Genomic DNA, 24,453 nt, shown 5'->3' with positions numbered 1-24,453 from the left:
GCTTTTACACACCATGTTCCGTCCCTGTTTCCACCCATCTGCTAAACTGCCACAATGACAAAAAATGTTTTGTGATTTTCCTATAAGAGGAGAGAGAGAGAGAACTCTGTTTGTTGGGCTTTCCTAACGATGCACTGTTGAGTGGTTGTTAATGATTGCTTCATTTTTGCTGATCTTATAATAAAGTTGTAGCTAGAAGAATCTGCAGTCTCTCTTCCTATAGAATTGCTACCATAAATGGCACATGCAAAGTTACATATTGGTAAATAAATGACATGCATCTTGTCTTTGTAAGGTTGTAGTTAGGTGTTGTAGTTTACACCAAACTCACCCTGACGACTCTCTCGCTCTCACACCTTCAAGAGGGCTTCAAACTTGTTAGCAGGGGGTTTCTGATGAACTTGGGGGGGGGGGTCTACCAGTCAACTGTCTATCATGCCCTGTATCCACCATTCATAGTGACAGAAAGGGGGAACCTTAACTCTTTCTCAGCAGCATCACTTTTAGTTTCAAATGGCCCTGTGGTGAACCAAAGTAGAGCTGTGTACATCCTCATGCATGTGTACATTTGCAGACATGAAGATCTGCATGACTTTGTGCACGTATTATCTTGGTGCTTCAGTGTGGAAACATGGTTTGTAGTTATGTCTGCTTGTAAAGTCAGAAATCTGACCAGCTATAAGTAGAAATTTTTAATCTGCAACACACAAGTCCTAAAGCTGAACAATAGAGGAATTTGCATACAGTCTATCCACACTTGTCATTTCCTCTCTGCCTCTGTCTGAATTTTGCTGCTCTGCAGCTTCCTGTAGTAAAGGCATCTTCTTCTTCTTCATCTTCCTTGTCTCAGTGTTACCATAGCTCTGACTGGAGGAGTCACCAGGTCATACCGACTAGGCTCATAACATCTTAAGATATGGGGAAAACGTGCGTAGTCGTAATTCTTTTTTTGGGGGGGGGCGGTAACAATGGCGTTGACCCTGGGTCTTCACTTTGGATGGGTGAGATTTTATTTGATTCATTCATATACAACTGTCATTGTTGTCTTCCCCTAAAGATTAGGGGTTCCAGAATAGTCAACACAATCTATAGTGGAACATTGTTTACTGCATCATATAGTTCTCATTCTGAATTAATTATTTGACATGTTAAGCTTCATAGTTTGATCATCTATATTGACAACAGCCATGGGTTTAAACATTTAAAATGATTTCAAATACTTTGAGTGTTTTCTGGAGTCTGCCTGAAGTAACAGATGGGACATTTCTATTGGTTTATTGAGCCAGGCAAGATCAAAATGTCACTTATTTTTTTGTACGATATTTGAAACCCAGGTCTGATTGACATTATCATCAAAAGCTCAAGTTCCTGCACTATCTGTTGACTTTATCTGATATGAGAGAATATACACTGCTGTTCAAAAGTTTGAGGTCATTTAGAAATGTTGTTTTTGAAAGAAAAGCACATTTTTTGTCCATTAAAATAACATCAAATTGATCAGAAATACATGGTAGACATTGTTAATGTTGTAAAGGAGTATTGTAGCTGGAAATGGCTGATTTTTCATGGAATATCTACATAGGCGTACAGAGGACCATTATCAGCAACCATCACTCCTGTGTTCCAATGGCACGTTGTGTTAGCTTATCCAAGTTTATCATTTTAAAAGGCTGTTTGATCATTAGAAAACCCTTTTGCAATTATGTTAGCATCGCTGAAAACTGTTGTTCTGATTAAAGAAGCAATAAAACTGACCTTCTTTAGACTAGTTGAGTATCTGGAGCATCAGCATTTGTGGGTTCGGTTACAGGCTCAAAATGGCCAGAAACAAAGACCTTTCTTCCGAAACTCGTCAGTCTATTCTTGTTCTGAGAAATGAAGGCTATTCCATGCGAGAAATTGCCAAGAAACTGAAGATCTCATACAACGCTGTGTACCTCTCCCTTCACAGAACAGCGCAAACTGTCTAACCAGAATAGAAAGAGTGGGAGGCCCCTGTGCACAACTGAGCAAGAGGACAAGTACATTAGAGTTTCTATTTTGACAAACACACCTCATAAGTCCTAAACTGGCAGCTTCATTAAATAGTACCCAGGCAGATAGGTCAGGCGGACAGGCAAGGGTAAAAACCAGGAGGACGAGAAAAGAGCGACTGGGGAAAAGCAGGAGCTGATACAAAAACATGAATAAAGGGCCTTTTGAGTAATTCAGTGAAACATAACTATTTATTAAACCTAATTTTAACATTCTGTCATAAAGAACACAATCATTTTCATAAAAAAACTAACGTTTTATCATCTCCAGAGGATAAAGCATGAAAAGTAACTATAAAAGGTGACAATTAAAGTAACAGGGTTGACCGTGACAGGGTGGACTATTTCATCTTAAAATCAGCCATAACTCCACTTGTGACAGGGGGAAAGGAAGCTGGTTGTGTGCGATAGAGAATGTGAACTTACCTATAGATAGATAAAACATTTCTATGTTAACAGGGTTGACGTGCCATGCTCTAAGCACTTTCCCCACAAAACACCAGATAATGGCCAAAAAAGTAAACACAGCTCACTTGCTTTTACACTTTTGAAAAAGTAATAAAAAAAATAAAAGTTTAACAGTATTAAAGAGTTCAGAGTAACAGACTTGACTGTAAACCGGAGGGACAAATGTAAATTCATCACCATCAAATAAAATAAAATGAATCATATTCAGAATTTTCAAAGCAACAAAATAACCACGGTTTACAATGATGGTGATAATTTGGAGAAATGTCGGTTGAAGTGTATTTAAATCTTTGTAGAAGTCAGACAAACATGTGGGACAACTCATTTATTTAATTGAAAACACACTATTATTATTATTATCAATTTACTAACTCCATATTGTTCCTCCCAAACCAATCTAATTCTTTCTACACTTTTCCATTACACAAATTTCTCCGCCATTCAATTTTAAATTTTATTTTTTAATTTCACTTTTATTTAACCAGGTAGGCCAGTTGAGAACAAGTTCTTATTTACAACTGCGACGTGGCCAAGATAAATCAAAGCAGTGCGAAACAAACAGAGTTACACATGGAATAAACAAACATACAGTCAATAACACAATAGAAAAAAATAAATACAGTGTGTGCGAATGAAGTAAGATTAGGGAGGTAAGGCAATATATAGGTCACAGAGGCGTAGTAATTAAAATTTAACAATTAAATACTGGAGTGATAGATGTGCAGAAGATGAATGTGCAAGTAGAGCTACTGGGGTGCAAAGGAGCAAGAAAATAATAAACAACAATATGGGGATGAGGTAGTTGGATGGGCTATGTACAGATGGGCTGTTGATGTCCGTACAACAGAGGATTCTCTACATGCATTGCTGGGTTTTTAAATCCCATTTTATTCCTAATTTCCCAATTAAAATGATTAAGCCATTCAAACAACCATTAATGAGGAAAAGTCCATCCCATAATTATCCCACTTACATAACTTCTACAATACACCTGCCCAGATACTATTCTAACCCATTTCTTATCTTTCAATTGCTCCCATCGAGTCTCTGCTGGAATCCTTTTCTTAATGGGGTTATTTCTTACATCTCTTAACCCAAAACGGTCCAGGCTCCCTCTGGCCGTTCTATAATCACCTCTTTTCCTTCCTTAGATATTTACCATGAAACCGGATCCACAGATGGTGAGTATGGAATTTTAGTTAGTGTGTGAATCAAAATGTCCACACATAATGTTACAAGAACATAAATGTCACTATATGTATGAAAACTACCAAAATCTATTGCACAAAAGAGAAAGCCGCCTTTAAAAAATATATTATTATTTATTTAAAAAAATTAATGGGGATAAACAGAGAACTAGTAAGTCTTAAGTAATGTATTGAAACTAAATGTTATTTTTTCAGAAGCCTTTCCCACTGGACATTGCCCCTAAATCTATTGATGACCAATATGAGGGCTGCATAAAGTACATGTACAATGAGGTGAAGACAGTCTACCTCCCACGTGAGAGGAATACCAGTACAGACTTCAATAATGCCTGGAACGAAGCAGAAGAAAAAGCCAAACCATCTATCCGTGGTCTGCAAAAAGAACACTCCATGGCTATATATGTGTACACAAATGATGAGCCCGAGATCTACCGGGTCTTCAACAGACAAGTTAGAGATGGTAGATCTAATTATGGGACAACATTCCAGTACCATTCCTTGCACTTCTATCTAACTGAAGCCATTCAGATTCTCAAACAAAGTAAAACAACATGCATGATCACCTACCGTAGAACCGATGTGTATTTTGATAAGGATGTTGTCAACAAAAATATCCGTTTCGGCACCTTCACCTCGAGCACTTTAAACAAGACATTAGGCAGAGATTCATTTGGAGAGACGTCCTGCTTTAATATCACCACATGTTTTGGAGCTGACATATCACATTACTCTGTATTTACAGAGGAGAGAGAAGTCTTAATTCCTCCCTATGAGGTATTCACAGTGACCAACATCCAGACAAAGTCACCAGAGAATAACCTGTTGTGTGAAGTCGTCTACACATTAGTGAGCACTGGAGTTCAGAGTGACTTGAATTGCAAGTTGCAAAATGGAGAAAAATCAAACCTGATAAGCAGCTTTTCTGCATTCAACCGCAGAGAGAATAAAGTAGACGGCATCGGTCAAAATCGTGATTTATGACCCTATGTCCGGCTGGGGCGTACATGCCCAAATAAGGGCATCCGGTCTGGACATCCTGGCGGGAAGGTGTCACGTGGTTAGGGTCCTATAGTTTTATCCTGTTCTGTCACGTGTTAGAGTGTGTGTTATATCTATATTGCATCTCTTTGAAGTTGTCATGATGATTGATGTGTAGGGCCCTCATTGAACTGGGGGGGTTGTGTTTGAACATTTCAAAGAGGATGACCCCACACCCCCCTATTTTATTGCTCTTAGGGTTGTTGTCTATGAATTAGGAATGTCCGGGGGGTTATGTGTTGGAGGCAGACGTCTTATAAATACACCCCAGACACACATGCGGCCCCAGAACACTAAACAAGATTTTAAAAATAAAAACCATGAACATTAACAGAAAATTATGACTCCTAGGCCAATTCTCGGGGTACTATGCGTCTCTTGTTGCGAACCCAATGATAAAAGCATCGAGGATCTTTGGGGTGAGGCCCCAGAATGTTTTAAAGCGTTTTTGGATACTAGTGATGGCCATATGACTTATATGTTCAAACCTGAGGATTCAACGGTGAAGATTTTCACAGACAGCGGCCCCAACCCCCTTTATCATGCAAAACCCGGGAGTTTTTCTCCTGCACTGCGTATGAGAGAATGGCTTAAGATACGGCTAGCGCTCTGTCAAATTGAATAGGCCCTGAGTGGTACAGCCGTGCCAGGCTATGCTATGGAAGAGAGGGTGGAGGGTCGCCATGATTTACAAGCCATCAGGATCTCTTCAATGGCTTATAGCCCCGACTCCAAAGTGACAATTTTAGCATGTGAACAATTTGATAGTACAAATGCAACGAAGTCTGTAAATTCATATGTATTATCGAAAGCCTACAAGGATGTGCATTTTTTTATGCCTGTGTTTAGCTTTAAATGGAGGGATTACCCTATATTCATAACCCTGATGAATAAGCTGGACAATCTTTTAAAAAATCGTGAACAATTACGTCGATGGCCGCTTCTATCCTTAAGACACACGGGCGAGAGTCTACAGGCCAGACGTAGGATCTATCCCTGGGGTGAAAACTTACCGAGTCTTGACGCTGGGGAGTTGGACACAGACAGCGGTTGGGGTTCAGTGACAACCCTATAGCCGGGCCCGTTATCCGTAAGAAAGAAACAGTAAAAATGTATTGTATTAATGATTCAAAGGTCTGTACTAAATATTATGAATTAAATAAATGGTTTTAAAGCTACCCCTTAACGAACGGGAATCTGTCATTTCTTCAAACGTTGTTTATACATAAAAAACATTAATGCGTGTTACAATATTGCACAAGCTGTTTTTAAAAAGGTCTGTACTAAATATTATGAATTAAATAAAATGGTTTTAATGATCGACGTTGTTAGCATATTGCATCTCTGCGAAAGCTTCCCCCAAAGCGAGTTTAAGTACAATTTCGACACATTTCGTTTGGTCTTGTTGACCTCTATTCGGTCGGGGTCAAGAAGTATGCCTTCTCTGTCATGATAGTCTCGAATGTATGTCTTTGCTCTCTTGATCTGTGACCGATGCAGGATAGCCTGAAGCCGTGTGCTTGCATCTCAAGAAGGTCTTGATGTACTCTTTAAAAAGAGTGTCTGATTTCCTGGAAAAGTTCCACACTTCAAAGATTTTGGCCACATGGTACCCCTTCTCTAGAGCCTTTGAGAATTCAACTGTGATCCAGACACCTGTAAGGGCTCTTTCCTGATCTGAGTGATCACAAGGCTTTTCCTGGTTGTTGTTTTCACTGCAGGTGTGATATAGGGGAAAGACAAGTTCTCCTTGAGGTCCCTTGTAAGGCAACACTGGTATAAACAAACCCCTAGGTGGGTAGACAGTTGCTTTGATCAGACCAAAATAGTTTTGGGGTAAGTCAAAGTCGTGGTGAATAATTTCAGGATGCCCCATAGGATAGCATGAGGAACTCATTACATGAGGATAAAGAGATGCAAAATCTACATATCCTATTGTCTCGTCTGGTTGTGCTACATACCGCAAGGTCAAAGCATTGGTACGGCCTCCATACAAGGCCTGTCGTGGCTCCAAGGGTTCGGGTGTGTCAAAGCTGGAAAGGAAAGCTCGAACATGAGGATCAGACTTTTTGAGTGCGGTCCACTCATGCTCCCACATAATATTCACTTTCAAACCATAAGTAGCCTGTAAAGATTCCAATTTGTCTTGAAACTCTAAGTACATTGCCACAAAAGTCTTTTGGGTTAGGACACACATGGCCTGTGGCTCAAAGCAAGATTTACAACCATGGAAGAAACAACCGTTGTACTCAAATACGGTCTCAACACCGTCAATCTGTGTGTATCCATCTACATGATAAGACCCAAACGCCTTCTCACCCCTATTCAAAGCATGTTGAATAAAAATGTCTTTATCCTGGGCCAAGTACTCCAACCACTGAATGGAGCCACTAGAGTATGACTTGAATTGGCGTCGGTAGTTGTCAGGCAAGGGGAAAGCTATAGCAGCTCACAGATTACTGCACCTGTACATAGCCCGTCTATAATTTAGCCCAAACAACTACCTCTTCCCCTCCTGTATTTATTTTGCTCCTTTGCACCCCATTATTTCTATTTCTACTTGCACTTTCTTCCACTGCAAATCTACCATTCCAGTGTTTTACTTGCTATATTGTATTTACTTTGCCACCACGGCCTTTTTTGTCTTTACCTCCCTTATCTCATTTGCTCACTTTGTATATAGACTTATTTTTCTACTATATTATTGACTGTATGTTTGTTTTACTCCATGTGTAACTCTGTGTTGTTGTATGTGTCAAACTGCTTGCTTTATCTTGGCCAGGTCGCAATTGTAAATGAGAACTTGTTCTCAACTTGCCTACCTGGTTAAATAAAGGTGAAATAAAAATAAAATAAAATCTTACAGAGTGTGTCTTTAAAACATGGGAATATGTTTATAATTGAGGAGGATGTTTGTACCACAGTGTCTGACTGTCTGGTTCTCTGTGTTGTTTAGGTACTGGGGGACAGGGCAGCCTGATAATGGTGGTCTGTTCTCTGGGCAGCAGGACTGTGTTGAGATATATTATAGACAAGCTGACCCTGTAAAGACATGGAATGATGACAAATGTGGCACAAATCATAACTGGAGAAAGTGTTGTAACAGTAACCTACTGTAACAATCTCTCTCTCTCTCTCTCTCTCTCTCTCTCTCTCTCTCTCTCTCATAGGTATTATGTTGATGGTGGAATACAGTGCTGAATGGTTTAGTGATGATTCCACCTAGTGGTTAAAGTGAGAGATGAACTCACCAAATAGGTGAAATAGTGGTATTACAGACTTGTCTATGAGCTTTTTTTCAATTAGATTTTCTCGATTCCTCCTCACGTCCTCTCTCCTCTCTTCCTTCTCAAAACACATTGGAGAATACAATCCTAAGGGCGGGACCTTGGACCTTCTCCTCTAGTAGGGTTGAGAAGGAGGAGAGGAGATAGGAGGAGAAGAGATAGGAGGAGAGGAATCTAGGAAAGACTAATTGAGATATAGCCTTAGTTTCAGAGAGAAAGAGAAGAAAATTAAGAGAATGAGGAAGAGAGAAAGAATAAGACAAATAGTTGTTGTGTTTAGATTTAGAGGAGAGTATGTAGACATACTGTACTCTGGAAAATGATTCTTCTTTATTTTTATTAGAAACATGTCATGTGATTTGACATAGACTTATGCTTAGTAAAAAAAAAGTGGGTCCAATTATGAACCTATGTTTATCACTTTAATAATAAGAATAACAAAGTCACAGATTAATAAATAAAGGAACAATGTCCTTTAACAAGGTCTACCAGCTTCTATCACACATATCACACTTTAACAAAAAACATGAAGTCATGGCTAAAGGTCAATCAGACTTGTGAACATCCCTAGCTGTGTATTGCTGCTTTCCATGTCTATGCACACTTTGTTGCTTTAAAGGATTTTGTCTTGTTGCTTTTTGTGCTATGTTGCTCTGTCTGCATGCTATGTCTTGCTTGTCCTATATTGCTCTGCGTGTGCTCACTGCTCAATGATTGCCTGTATTGTAATTGTTTTTAATAACCTGCCAAGGGGCTGCGGTTGAAAATGAGCCAGCCGGCTAAAACCGGCACTTTTACTGAAACGTTGATTAATGTGCACTGTCCCTGCAAAAATAAAAATAAACTCAACGTCCTGATTGAATGTGATTGGATACTTAAAATATTGTGACCTGGACACACACGGAGGGCAGAACAGTTGTAAGAGGAAACACACACACAAAAAATATATGCTAATGTCTCACAACCTTCACTGTACAAGGGACAAAGTGTAGGTTACCAATGGCAACACCAAGCACCAGTGGACCTGTCTGCTACATACCCACACACTCATGCATGGTGTCTATCTGCTGTTGTGTCTCTTCCTGGAGGTTGCTGTCTGCTCAAACCACTGGTTAAGGTGTTAAGTCCTCCCTAAATCTATAACACTCTACGTTCTCAGACACAACAGACTGTTAAGCTAAAGCAGCTGTTTAACAGGATATACAACATAATATACTCTGTTCTACTGTGTGCAGATCCATAATGTATCAAAGTATATTTTAAGGGGGTAATTCGAAATTGCCTTGAGATGGAGCAGTCTGAGGATATTTATGCTAATGTGGACAGGAAGAGGTGTGGACAGGAAGAGCTGTAGACAGGAAGAGGTGTGGACAGGAAGAGGTGTGGACAGGAAGAGGTGTGGACAGGAAGAGCTGTGGACAGGAAGAGGTGTGGACAGGAAGAGCTGTGGACAGGAAGAGCTGTGGACAGTATACTGTGAACTGGAGCATAGATAAACAACCTGAATCTCAGAACACTGGTAAAAACACCGTAGTCATAGAGACACACACATAGAAGTCTAAACTAATGGTTATTATCATTCCACTTGCCACACAAACTGTTAACCTTAAAATAAACTGTAACATACAGATTACTAATGTCAAAAACTAAATACAATGTGTCTTCCAAATGAAGTTGTCTTACTTCACAAGGGAAAGCGTTTGAAATGATATACTCGTGGAAATTGATTCATGAAATGCTAAATACTACATCTCCTAAATCAAAGGTTGTTCCTTTAAAGCTAGAGGTTAAATGTTCTAAAATATTCGAGGCTCTGTATTTCAGGATGTATACTAACTTCTGAAACATGAATTATCATGTTCATAAAGTCCTATGTAACTCACCACTGTGTGTTTCCAACCTGGCCTCAAAGCATAACGTATTATTCTGTACGTAAATCCAAGGGCACCTCATTTAGTATGATATATTACGTTTCATATGATATGCATCAATTTGTGAAAGAATCATACTTTGGGATCATATTGGACGAATCCTATCTTCCACGTCAGTCAAATTTGCATTTAGTCATTCATTGATGTCAATTGGAGACTAAGTGAACATTTGACTTAAAAGGAAACTTCTGGATTTTGGAAATTATGCCCTTTATCTACTTCCCAAAAGTCAGGTGAACTCGTAGATATAATTTGTATGTATATGTGTAGGTGTGAAGGAAGTTAGATGTAGGTTTGTGAGCCAATGCTAACTAAGCAAAATTACTGGAGGTCTATGGCATGCTAGCAGATAGGCTTCCAGTCATTGTGCTAATGCGAGTATCAATCATTATATATGATTCACCACCTGGATTCGGTCTTATGAAGCAAAATTTGAAATGGTATTTTTTACATTGTATAAAAGTAGAGACTCAAAGCTACAGAATGGTAATGTTATACACTGCATTTGAGGAACAATGAGAAATTAATTCTGCTTTGAAAGTTGATCAACACGTAATCTCACTTTTGAGAAAATCGCCTTTGAATGTTTTGCTATCTAGTGAAGAGCTCTTCTTTGTCTACACCCATTCAGCATCGTTCAGACCCTCCCCCTAAGCTTTAGCCCCATCTCGTTTTGCTCTCGAAGCGCACACTTGACCCTCTGGCCGATAAATTGTTTACCTCTGGATAACATGAAACCAGCTTAACCAGCTCTGCTGACAACAATTTCATTACGCTTTTTTTGCAGACGTTTACTGACACCAGGCATATTCAACGGGTGTTGTACACATGTCACGTAACGTTAGCTAACGAGCCAGCCAGCCAACTTTAGCTAGTTAAACAATAAACAGTGCCAACAAAGCCACAGTGCTGGGAGCTAACCAACCATGTTCAATGTTAGTTTGCTAACTTTAGGCTCTAATTAGAACAGCACACGGCTCTGGGAAATTAATAATAATGTCAGCTAGGGTGCCAGCCAGCTAACGTTAGCTAGCTAGCTAACAGTACACTTTAGCTTAAGACATATAGCTTGCTAGCTAGGTAAACAAAGTGTAAGTTCACACACGTCACATAACTATAGCTAATGAGGCAGACAGCCAACGTTAGACAGTTAAACAACAATGAACAGTGCCAATAATGCACAGTGCTGGGACCTAACCAACCATGTTCAATGTTAGCTAGGTAACATTAGGCTCTAACTAGAACATCAAAGGGCTCTGGGAAACGAATAATAACATCAGCTAGGGAGCCAGCCAGCTAATGTTAGCTAGCTAGCTAACAGTACATTTTAGCTTGAAATGAAACCACTTTCTGTCAAAATTAGAAAATGTGTTATATCTGAAAATGTAGCTTGCTAACGCTAGACTATCTTACCTGTATACATCAGTGCATGGACGCGTCTCCCTGAGAGGAGTGCCATGCCACGGTTGCCCTTAGTTTGCAGATATAATCCGGAGACAGGTGTTTCCTTCATCTCTTTAGCTATCATACTCTAATTCCACTGATTTCAAAACTTGACCCTCCAGAAAGTGTAGAGCCACATTTATGCAGCTCCACTACACAATAAAAAAAATTAAAAGCCGCGTTCAACAGGATAACCAACACAGACTGACGAGCTTCTATGGCAGACCAATCCTCTCTCTTCTCTCGGCATGTCCAGCCCACTCATTATCTCAGCCAATCATGCCTAGTGGGAAGGTTGCTAACTTTTTCTGTGGCTTAACCAACAAGGCTTGCAACATACGCCTAGCTTCCTGAGTCGGGTCACATATGAGGGTTCCTCAACTGGCGGTGGTTTTATTTGGTCCCCCAAGTTTTCGGTGTATTTTTTTTATTTTTATAATGTCTATTTTTTTATTGTTGGAAATAACAGAACGTAAAAACACCAGGAAATGAGCTACTATTGATTTTAATTCTGGAAATCTGTTCCCAGGTATTCACAAGCATATTAGAGAGACATATAAATGTAAGCAAGGTTTGAAATGATTATGTTTTAGTCAAATATTATATCCATTTGTAGTTCTTGTGGTGAATTTGCAGTCTACAAATAATTTGCAATTATATTCCGGCCCCGTGACCAACCGCTCAATAACAAACATGGCCGCGGCTGAATCTAGTTGATGATATAGTCCATGTTTGTGTGTGTCTCATTGATGATGCTATGTACAGTACCTTTGTCCACAGAACCTGATAGCTCAGGGAAGAGATCCTCCAGAGTTGCTGCGGTGTGTCTGGGACTGCTGTGTGTTCTACTGTCTGGGATCATAGGCCTGTCCGTCTACTGTTAGTCTGAAGTTACAAGTCCTACAATTCACCAGGAGTTCTGTGATTGTCTCTTGTAATGATAAACTGTGTTGCTGCTGTGACAGATGATGGGGACTATAAGAGCTTCTTAGCCTATAAGACCAACTCATCTGCAGAGATACCAGCTACAGACCAGCTACAACAACCTGACTACAGAGAGAGACCAGCTACAGACCAGTTACAACACCATGACAAAAGAGAGAGACCAGCTACAGACTAGGTATAACAATCTGACTAAAGAGAGAGGAGATAGATGATCTTCGGGTGATGCTAAACTTGTAGTTCACACAAGTCCCCTTTTTTGGGCAGGAGAGTCAGAGCCGCCCGACGGCAGCTCATCGGCAACTCTCCTACCCCGACACTTTCACGCAACACTCAAAAGACGTCCTGTCCAATTATTCCCCAGAATTTTTTATAAAACTCCACTGGGAGTCCATCGACCCCCGGTGCACGACCGGGGGACATCTGGGTTATGGCCTCTGCCAGTTCATGGGACAACAGAGGAATGTCCATTTCATCCCTCTGTGCCAGAGAGAGCTTAGGGAGTCCTGCAAACAAGACCTGAGCACACATAGGATCACACACTTCTGCCCTATACAACTCAGTATAAAACTCCACAGTTCGCTCCCGCATCTCCCCCACCACAGAGGTGACCCGCCCATCAGACAGCCGTAGACAATGCATACCCTTGGCTTCACCTCTCTGTCTTTCCAAACCAAAGAAGAAGGAGCTGGGAGCATCCATCTCCTTGAACATGGAGAACCTAGCTCTTACACGTGCTCCCTTTGCTTTAACCTGGAAAAAACTACCCAGGTCCCTATGTATTTCAGCTAAATTAGCCTGAAGGCCTACATTGCCTTGCCCCACCATCTCCATCTCACTAATACTACACTCTAGTTCCCCCAATACTATCCTAGCCTCTGAGGATGAGAGAGCTGTGTACTGTTGACAGAAAAGCCAAATTTGGACTTTCCCCACATCCCACCATTGACTCAGAGACTTATACTCCTCTCTTCGCTGCCCCCACCTTTCCCAAAAGGTCTGGAAACCTGAGCAAAAAGTGGCATCTTGTAAGAGCTTTACATTGAACTTCCAAAAGGATGACTGCCGAGGCCCTGGTGAAATAGACAGCTGAGCCATGGTTATGTGATGATCGGAAAACCCCACCGGGAGAATGGTAGCACCCAACAGCCTATTGCTCCGATTCCTAGACATGTAAAACCGATCAAGTCGGGCTGCACTCACCCTAGCCCCAAAAACCTTCACCCATGTATACTGTCTTGTGTTCGGATGTTTAGTTCTCCAAACATCCACTAGGTCAAACTGATTAATAATATCCCTTAACACTCCCACTGACACTGAATGAGGCTCTTCCCCATTTCTGTCTTTCCCAAAATCCATTGTACAGTTCCAGTCCCCTCCGACCACCAGCGTCTCCTCAGGCGCTACCTGTGAGAGTTCTTGTCTAAGACTCCACAATAGAACCCCCTCTCTCTCCCTTTATTAGGCACATAAACATTTATAAAGACAAAACCCATGTTGTTATTTTCTGCTTTAACAACAAGCAGCCTACCCCTACACACCTCCTTTGAGGAGCAATTTCTTACAGACAGAGCCAGTGCAAAAAGGACTGACACCCCTGCACTAAAATGTGTCCCATGGCTCAACACACTTGCCCCTTTCCACCAGAGCCCCCAATCGACTTCATTCACCACATCACTATGTGTCTCCTGCTTTTTTTTGTTTTACATATTCACCCAACACACTCCTCTTTCCCGCATCTCTGGAACCATTTATATTGAGCGAACCTACCCGAAGAGTCTCCATAAGAAGTGGGAGAAAAGCCAGCAAAGAAAGAGACCAATAGCAAAGCTCAAAAAGCCCCAGTGTCAGAAAGAAGATAGACATCTAAATAGTGTCTGAAGGTAAACCTTTACGCACTGTGGTGACCCACTTCCTCAACCTAAACCATTTCCTGGGTGAGAGGACACCATGCCCCTCATTTTTCATAGCATGGTGTACTGATCTCGGATCAGAAAAAAAGCCTCAAGATTAACTTTTTAGATTAACTCATTCAGGAACCTTGTCAGTTCTCTCAACGTGTACTTTGACCCCTCTGCTTGACTGGCTGTCAGCTCCGGGCCCATTGAAGAGGAGTCTGAAAAAAATAACTCCTCATCCTCTTCCTCAGACTCACATTCCTCCTCATCTCTATCTCCCATCCTGACCACCTGCCCTTCCTCTCTGGTCAGGGCATCCCCCACAGAAAACAGGCAAAGTTTCCATGGTGCCTTTGACCACACCATTTTTCCTTTTCCGCTTGACACCCTCCTCCTCCCCCTAGTCTCTTACACTTCCCCACTATACTCTCCTCATCCACTAGCATAACCTGACTAGACCCAGCCTCATCTACACCACCCTCCATGGCATAACTAGGCCCAGCCTCAGCTACCCCACCATCTCTAGCCTGACTAGACCCAGCCTCCGCTACCCCACCATCTCTAGCCTGACTAGACCCAGCCTCCGCTACCCCACCATCTCTAGTCTGACTAGAACCAGCCTCTGCTACCCCACCATCTCTAGCCTGACTAGACCCAGCCTCAGCTACCCCACCATCCATAGCATGACTAGACCCAGCCTCAGCTACCCCACCATCTCTAGCCTGACTAGGCCCAGCCTCTTCTACACCACCATCTCTTGCATAACTAGGCCCAGCCTCATCTACACATCCATCCCTGGCATGACTAGGACCAGCCTCATCTACTCCACCATCCCTGGCATGACTAGGCCCAGCCTCTGCTGTCTGCATCTCATTTTCCCCTGCACGTTGATCTCGATTTCCCCCACTGGCGTTTGTACCCTCACCTTGTCTATGGCCTTTATGTGGGCACGCAAAGCTCTTATACCCCAAATCCCCACACTCAAAACACGTAGACTATCTGTGCTGGCAAACCCTGCGTAGAGCCCCTCCCCATGCCTCACTTTAACCTGTTATGGCTAGGGGGCAGTATTTTCACGGCTGGATAAAAAACGTACCCGATTTAATCTGGTTACTAATCCTACCCAGTAACTAGAATATGCATATACTTATTATATATGGATAGAAAACACCCTAAAGTTTCTAAAACTGTTTGAATGGTGTCTGTGAGTATAACAGAACTCAAATGGCAGGTCAAAACCTGAGAGATTCCTTTACAGGAAGTGGCCTGTCTGACCATTTCTTGAACTTCTTTGCCATGTCTATCTTTTACAAAGGATCTCTGCTCTAACGTGACACTTCCTACGTCTTCCATGGGCGCTCAGAGCCCGGGTAAAAACAGAATGTCGTCATCCCAGCCCCAGGCTGAAACACATTATCGCCTTTCTCAAGTGGCCGATCAAGGGACTGTGGGCTTAGGCGCGTGCCCTGGCCGCCCCCGTCTTTGTGATTTTTCCTCTGTTTGCCGAAAAGGAGATTCCCGGTCGGAATATTATCGCTTTTCTACGAGATAAAATGCATAAAAATTGATTTTAAACAGCGGTTGACATGCTTCGAAGTACGGTAATGGAATATTTAGAATTTTTTTGTCACGAATTGCGCCATGCGCACGACCCTGATTTACCATTTCGGATAGTTTCTGGAACGCACGAACAAAACGACGCTATTCGGATATAACGATGGATTATTTTGGACCAAACCAACATTTGTTATTGAAGTAGCAGTCCTGGGAGTGCATTCTGACGAAGACAACAAAAGGTAATCAAACTTTTATAATAGTAAATCTGATTTTGGTGAAGGCTAAACTTGCCGGGTGTCTAAATAGCTAGCCCTGTGATGGCCCGGCTATGTACTTAGAATATTGCAAAATGTGCTTCATCCGAAAAGCTATTTTAAAATCGGACATATCGAGTGCATAGAGGAGTTCTGTATCTATAATTCTTAAAATAATTGTAATGCTTTTTGTGAACGTTTATCGTGAGTAATTTAGTAAATTGTTAGTAAATTCCCTGGAAGTTTGCGGGGGTATACTAGTTCTGAACGTCACATGCTAATGTAAAAAGCTGTTTTTTGATATAAATATGAACTTGATTGAACAAAACATGCATGCATTGTATAACATAATGTCCTAGGGTTGTCATCTGATGAAGATCATCAAAGGTTAGTGCTGCATTTAGCTGTCTTCTGGGTTTTTGTGACATTATATGCTAGCTTGAAAAATGGGTAGTCTGATTATTTCTGGCTGGGTAGTCTGCTGACATAATTTAATGTTTTGCTTTCGCTGTAAAGCCTTTTTGAAATCGGACAGTGTGGTTAGATTAACGAGAGTCTTGTCTTTAAAATGCTGTAAAATAGTCATATGTTTGAAAAATGGAATCTTTCGGATTTTAGAGGAGTTTGTTTTTCGCGCCACGCCCATCATTGGATATTGGAGCAGGTGTTTCGCTAGCGGAACATCTAGATGTAAGAGGTTTTAACATGCACATTTAGCTGTTGCTCATTGTTATTCAGAAACATAAACACTTGCCTCCGGAATGAAACAACGTGCTTAATGGCATCTGCCTGAAAACCTGCCGGCAGTACACGAAAACTGCTAACAAATTTACCAAAACGACTCAGCTCTTTCCTTATTTGATCATCAGTAATAAACGGAGGCAAATTTGTAACTACCACTCTTGTCGAAGAGGTAGAAAGAGCTGAAATTGGCACCAACACACCCCTTACAAATATTCCACTAGCAATTAGCCTACCAACCTAATTTGCTTTTTTCATGAACACAAGCACAGCTTTGTTTATTCTAGAAGCAGAATGTATAAATTCAGCTCCTACCTGTTCACCGACCTTGAGCAGAACCTCCTCCACCTTAACTCCATTCTCAGGAACACACCTGAATCCATGCAGTATCGACAGCGTCTCCTCCGCGCAAGGCTAAGAAGCCATCACGCACACCCCACCTTCCAAACCCCAGGAAACTTCCTCTGTCCTCTTCCACCCTAACTTTGAAAAAACTGTGGATACCGCTAAAACAAATATTGCATTAACCCTCCACTATAGAAAATAAAATTGAAAGAAAAGACCAATAAAATAATCAAGAAAGTTAGTTAGGACAGAGCCCTCCACACCAAACACTCAAACTCCAAAAAACTACCAGCATGCACTCCGAGAGAGAGAGCGAGACAGAGACAGAGTACACTAATATGTGTGCAGTATTTTATAAATATATTAAAAGTTACAGTTTTTTATCTTTCTCAACAACAGACATTTCTCTTCAACCTCCACCTGAGAGCCTGGATTGGTCTGACTGACTCTGTTACTGAGGGGACCTGGAAGTGGGTGGATGGAACATCACTAGAGAGAATAAAGTAGACGGCATCGGTCAAAATCGTGATTTATGACCCTATGTCCGGATGGCGCGTACATGCCCAAATAAGGGCATCTGGTCAGGACATCCTGGCGGGAAGGTGTCACGTGGTTAGGGTCATATAGTTGCATCCTGTTCTGTCACGTGTTAGACTGTGTGTTATTTTATATCTATATTGCATCTATTCCTTTGAAGTGGTCATGATGATTGATGTGTAGGGACCTCGTTGAACTGGGGGGTTGTGTTTGAACATTTCAAAGAGGATGGCCCCCACACCCCACCTATTTTATTGCTCTTAGGGTTGTTGTCTATGAATTAGGAATGTCCGGGGGGCTATGTGTTGGAGGCAGACGTCTTATAAATACGCCCCAGAGACACATGTGGCCCCAGAACACTAAAAAAGATTTTTAAATTAAAACCATGAACATTAAACAGAAAATTATGTCTCCTAGGCCAATTCTCGGGGTACTATGCGCCTCTTGTCGTGAACCCAATGATAAAAGCATCGAGGATCTTTTGGGTGAGGCCCCAGAATGTTTTAAAGCGTTTTTGGATACTAGTGATGGCCATATGACTTATATGTTCAAACCTGAGGATTCAACGGTAAGATTTTCACAGACAGCGGCCCTAGACCCCTTTATCATGCAAAACCCGGGAGTTTTTCTCCTGCACTGCGTATGAGAGAATGGCTTAAGACACGGCTAGCGCTCTGTCAAATTGAAAAGGCCCTGAGCGTTACAAAAGTTCCAGGCTATGCATTGGAAGAGCTTGTGGGGGGTCGCGATAATTTGAAAGCCATAACAATCTCTTCAATTGCTTATAGCCCCGACTCCAAAGTGACAATTTTAGCATGTGAACAATTTGATAGTACAAATGCGACGAAGTCTGTGAGTTCATATGTATTTTCCAAAGCCTGCAAGGATGTGAAATTTTATGCCGGTGTTTAGCTTTAAATGGAGGGATTACCCTATATTCATAACCATGATTAATAAGCTGGACAGTCTTTTCCAAAATCGTGAACAATTACGTCGCTGGCCGCTTCTATCCTTAAGACACAGGGGTGGGAATCTACATGCAAGACGTATGATCTATCCCTGGAGTGAAAACTTACCGAGTCTTGATGCTGGGGAATTGGACACAGACAGTGGGTGGGGTTCAGTGACAACCCTATAACCGGGCCCGTTATCTGTAAGAAAGGAACAATAAAACATAATGTTTAGTATTCATTATTCAAAGGTCTGTACTAAATATTATGAATTAAATAAATGGTATTAATGCTACCCCTTAATGAACGGGAATCTGTCATTTCTTCAAACGTTGTTTATACATAAAAAAACATTAATGCCTGTTTCAATATTGCACAGTAAAACATTTTAAGTGATTCTTGCATGTTTAAAAAGGTCTGTACTAAAGATTTACAATTAAATAAAAAGGTTTTAAAGCTGTATCTCACCTTTAACTTCTCTGGCCTACGTGGGACGCTAGCGTCCCACCCGCGGTACACACTATCAACAGCCTGTGAAATATCAGAGCGCCAAATTTGAAAACTATTAAATGTCATAATTCAAATTTCTCAAACATACAACTATCTTACACCCTTTGAAAGATAAACATCTCCTTAATCTAACCACGTTGTCCAATTTCAAAAAGGCTTTACGGCGAAAGCATAAAGTTAGATTATGTTAGGACAGTACATTGACAAAACATTACATACAGCTTTTTTCAATGCAAAGACAGGCGTCACCAAAAGCAGAAAACCAGCTAAAATGATGCACTAACCTTTGACAATCTTCATCAGATGACACTCCTAGGACATTATGTTAGACAATACATGCATTTTTTGTTCTATCAAGTTCATATTTATATCCAAAAACAGCATTTTACAATGGCGTTGATGTTGAGAAAATATTTTCCCTCCAATACCGCCAGTCAATCAGCACAACAAATTAAATAATTTGTATTCGAAACCATTGGTAAAATATTATATTGTCATTCAAAGAATTATAGATTAACATCTCGTGAACGCAACCGCATTGCCAGATTTAAAAATAACTTTACTGGGAAATCACACTTTGCAATAAACGAGGTGCTGTGTTCAGAAAAATATGCTTGGCGATACAGAATAGGCGCCAAGTTGGAGAGATCTAAAATCAAAAATACTATTGTAAATATTCCCTTACCTTTGATTATCTTCATCAGAAGGCACTTCCAGGAATCCCAGGTCCATAACAAATGTAGTTTTGTTCGAAAAAGCTCATAATTTATGTCCAAAAAGCTCCGTGTTGTTAGCGCGTCCTGTAGGCTACTCAAAAAATGAACGACACCCGCCGGACTTGTCTTCACCAAAGAGGGAAAACATTTTTTTTACGTTCGTTCAAACATGTCAAACGTTGTATAGCATAAATCATTAGGGCCTTTTTCAATCATAACTTCAATAATATTCAAGGCGGACGATTGCATTCTCTTTTAAAACATATTGGAACGAGAGTGCCCAAACATGCACTCGCGCGCCAGAGTAGTATAGGCCATCCGCTTATGACCAACTTACCAGGCCTCTCGTTCGGTCAGTTTTCACAGTAGAAGACTCAAACCACTTTGTAAAGACTGTTGACATCTAGTGGATGGCGTAGGAAGTGCTAAATTATTAATAAGTCCCTGTGTGTTTCAATGGCACAGGCTTAAAAGTAATTCAACACATCAGATATGCACTTCCTGTTAGAATTTGTCTCAGGGTTTTGACTGCCATATGAGTTCTGTTATACTTACAGACACCATTCAAACCGTTTTAGAAAATTCAGAGTGTTTGCTATCCAAATCTATTAATAATATGCATATCCTAGCTTCTGAGTATGTGTAGGAGGCAGTTAAAAATGGGCACATATTCTTTTCAAAATTCTCAATACTGCCCCCTAACCCCAACAGGTAGAGCAGTTGGAGGCCACGGAAGGAGTTGTATGCCATTGAAGCTCGTCTGGAGGGTAGTTAACACAGTGTCCAAAGAAGGGCCAGAAGTTTACAGAATGGTGTCATCTGCGTAGAGGTGGATCAGAGACTCACCAGCAGCAAGAGCGACATCATTGATGTATACAGAGAAAAGAGTCGGCCCAAGAATTGAACCCTGTGGCACCCTCATAAAGACTGCCAGAGGCCCGGACAACAGGCCCTCCAATTTGACACACTGAATTCTATCAGAGCAGTAGTTGGTGAACCAGGCAAGGCAATCATTTGAGAAACCAAGGCTGTTGAGTCTGCCGATGAGGATGTGGTGATTGACAGAGTCGAAAGCCTTGGCCAGGTTAATGAATACGGCAGCACAGTATTGTTTCTTATCGATTGCGGTTAAGATATTGTTCAGGACCTTGAGCGTGGCTGAGGTGCACCCATGACCAGCTCTGAAACCAGATTGCATAGCGGAGAAGGTGCGGTGGGATTCGAAATGGTCGGTAAACTGTTTGTTGACTTGGCTTTCGAAGACTTTAGGAGGCAGGGAAGGATAGATATAGGTCTGTAGCAGTTTGGGTCAAGATTTTCCCCCCCTTTGGATGACCGCAGCTGCTTTCCAATCTTTGGGAATCTCAGACGTCACGAAAGAGATGTTGAACAGGCTAGTAATAAGGGTTGCAACAATTTCGGCTGATCATTTTAGAAATAAAGTGACCAGATTGTCTAGCCCGGCTGATTTGTAGGGGTCCAGATTTTGCAGCTCTTTCAGAACATCAGCTGATTGGATTTGGGAGAAGGAGAAATGGGGAAGGCTTGGGTGAGTTGCTGTGGAGGGCGCAGTGCTGTTGACCAGGGTAGGGGTAGCCAGGTGGAAAGCATGGCCAGCTGTAGAAAAATGCTTATTGAAATTCTCAATTATAGTGGATTTATCGGTTGTGACAGAGTTTCCTGTTCTCAGTGCAGTGGGCAGCTGGGAGGAGGTGCTCTTATTCTCCAAGGACTTTACAGTGTCCCAGAACTTTTTTGAGTTTGTGTTGCAGGAAGCAAATTTCTGCTTGAAAAAGCTAGCCTTGGCTTTTCTAACTGCCTGTGTCTATTGGTTTCTAACTTCCCTGAAATGTTGCCTATCGATGCTAATGCAGAATGCCACAGGATGTTTTTGTGTTGGTTAAGCGCAGTGAGGTCTGGAGAGAACAAAGGGTTATATCTGTTCCTGGTTCTAAATTTCTTGAATGGGGCATGCTTATTTAAGATGGTGAGGAAGGCATTTAATTTTTTTTTACCAGGGATCCTCTACTGAAGGGATGAGGTCAAAATCCTTCCAGGATACCCGGGCCAGGTCGATTAGAAAGGCCTGCTTGCTGAAGTGTTTCAGGGAGCGTTTGACAGTGATGAGTGGAGGTCGTTTGACCGCTGACCCATTACAGATGCAGGCAATGAGGCAGTGATCGCTGAGATCTGAAAACAGCAGAGGTGTATTTAGAGGGCAAGTTGGTTAGGATGATATCTATGAGGGTGCCCGTGTTTACGGCTTTGGGGTGGTACCTGGTAGGTGCATTGATAATTTGTGTGAGATTGAGGGCATCAAGCTTAGATTGTAGGATGGCTGGGGTGTTAAGCATGTCCCAGTTTAGGTCACCTAGCAGCACGAGCTCTGAAGATAGATGGGGGGCAATCAGTTCACATATGGTGTCCAGAGCACAGCTGGGGGCAGAGGGTGGTCTATAGCAGGCGGCAACGGTGAGAGACTTGTTTTTAAAGAGGTGGTTTTTCAAAGAAGATGTTCAAATTGTTTGGGTACAGACCTGGATAGTAGGACAGAACTCTGCAGGCTATCTCTGCAGTAGATTGCAACACCGCCCCCTTTGGCCATTCTATCTTGTCTGAAAATGTTGTAGTTAGGGATGGAGATTTCAGTGATGATCATACCATTATCAAGACTTGGCCATTAATGATGATATTTATTTTTTATATAACAACATTTTAATCTAAAAAATATTATGATACATCTATAGTTAGCATGGAATGACATTCATGAGTTGAAACATACATTTTGATGAACATGGAAGCAATATACTGTATCTTTTTTGTTTGTTGTTGCTCCATATCACAAGGTAAAATGGTCAAATCTCTCACCCTGTGGTCAGTGATATGCCGTCCACCCATTTCCAGGTCCCCTCAGTAACAGAGTCAGTCAGACCAATCCAGGCTCTCATGTGGAGGTTGAAGATAAATGTCTGTTGTTGATAAAGATGTCACATTTAAGATATTTATCATTTTTATTTTTTTATTTCTCCTTTATTTAACCAAGTAGGTCAGTTGAGAACAAGTTCTCATTTACAACTGCGACCTGTCCAAGATAAAGCAAAGCGGTGCAACACAAACAACACAGAGTAACACATAAACAAACGTAGAGTCAATAACACAACAGAAAAGTCTATATACATTGTGTGCAAATGTAGAAGAGTAGGGAGGTAAGGCAATAAATAGGCCATAGAGGCAAAATAATTACAATTTAGCATTAACACTGGAGTGATAGATGTGCAGATGATGATGATGATGTGCAAGTAGAGATACTGGGGTGCAAAAGAGCAAGAGGATAAGTAACAATATGGGGATGAGGTAGTTGGATGTGCTATTTACAGATTGGCTGTGTACAGGTACAGTGATCGGTAAGCTGCTCTGACAGCTGATGCTTAAAGTTAAAGAGGGAGATATAAGACTCTAGCTTCAGTGATTTTTGCAATTCGTTCCAGTCATTGGCAGCAGAGAACTGGAAGGAAAGGCTCCCAATGGAAGTGTTGGCTTTGGGGATGACCAGTGAAATATACCTGCTGGAGCGCGTGCTATGGGTGGGTGTTGCTATGGTGACAAGTGAGCTGCGATAAGGTGGGGCATTACCTAGCAAAGACTTATAGAAGACCTGGAGCCAGTGGGTTTGGCGACGAGTATGTAGTGAGGGCCAACCAACGAGAGAATACAGGTCGCAGTGGGTTGTGTATGGGGCTTTGGTGACAAAACAGATGGCACTGTGATAGACTACATCCAGTTTGCTGAGTAGAGTGTTGGAGTCTATTTTGGAAATGACATCGCCGAAGTCAAGGATCGGTAAGATAGTCAGTTTTACGATGGTATGTTTTGCAGCATGAGTGAAGGATACTTTGTTGCGAAATAGGAAGGCGATTCTAAATGTAATTTTGGATTGGAGATGCTTAATGTGAGTCTGGAAGGAGAGTTTACAGTGTTACGAACCGGCTCTGAGTTCGCAACAAAAGGGAGACAACGTGGAGACAAGGAGTATCAAAATATATATTTATTAACTAAAGTAACTAAATAATTAACAATGGTGTGTGTAATCAGTAATCAGTAGTGTAGTGAGTGTTTTGCATACCTGAATGTAATAATGCAGGGTGTTGAAAGGTGCCAAAGCAAATAACCAAAAAAGCCACAAAACTACACAAGCAAAATCAACAAAGTGTCTGCATGGAGAGAGTCTTCCCAATGACTGTGGAAGAGGTGCCTATATCCTGGGACACACCCGAGCACAGGTGTTTCCCATTTAGCTGACGACCCTTCCAACTCCGCCCATCGGCATCCTAATAAGGGAACAAGAACAAAGAGAGAGAATACGGCAGACAGAGTGGGAGGGTCGTCACAACAGTCTAATACTGTAAACAAAATACTGCACGTATATTTGTGTACTGATGAAAATTATACTTGCTCCGCCCTCTCTCTCTCTTTCTCTCTCTCTCTCTCTCTCTCTCTCTCTCTCTCTCTCTCTCTCTCTCTCTCTCTCTCTCTCTCTCTCTCTCTCTCTCTCTCTCTCTCTCTCTCTCTCTCTCTCTCTCTCTCTCTCACCTGTT

General features: G+C 41.5%; 1 protein-coding gene across 1 annotated transcript; it reads left to right on the top strand.

Moving 5' to 3' along the window:
• The first annotated feature begins 702 nt into the window (after window positions 1-702).
• LOC115202375 (ecto-ADP-ribosyltransferase 5) lies at window positions 703-4,753 on the top strand. Its single transcript, XM_029766505.1, has 3 exons — window positions 703-1,001; window positions 3,653-3,682; window positions 3,905-4,753. The coding sequence occupies exons 1-3, from the start codon at window positions 969-971 to the stop codon at window positions 4,688-4,690; spliced, it is 849 nt and encodes a 282-aa protein (XP_029622365.1). The 5' UTR covers window positions 703-968; the 3' UTR covers window positions 4,691-4,753.
• The last annotated feature ends 19,700 nt before the right edge of the window (window positions 4,754-24,453 follow it).

The sequence above is a fragment of the Salmo trutta genome, chromosome 11 (genome assembly GCF_901001165.1).
Source record: "Salmo trutta chromosome 11, fSalTru1.1, whole genome shotgun sequence".
NCBI classification, from domain to species: Eukaryota; Metazoa; Chordata; class Actinopteri; order Salmoniformes; family Salmonidae; genus Salmo; species Salmo trutta.
This window is presented reverse-complemented; position numbering and strand designations above follow the sequence as displayed.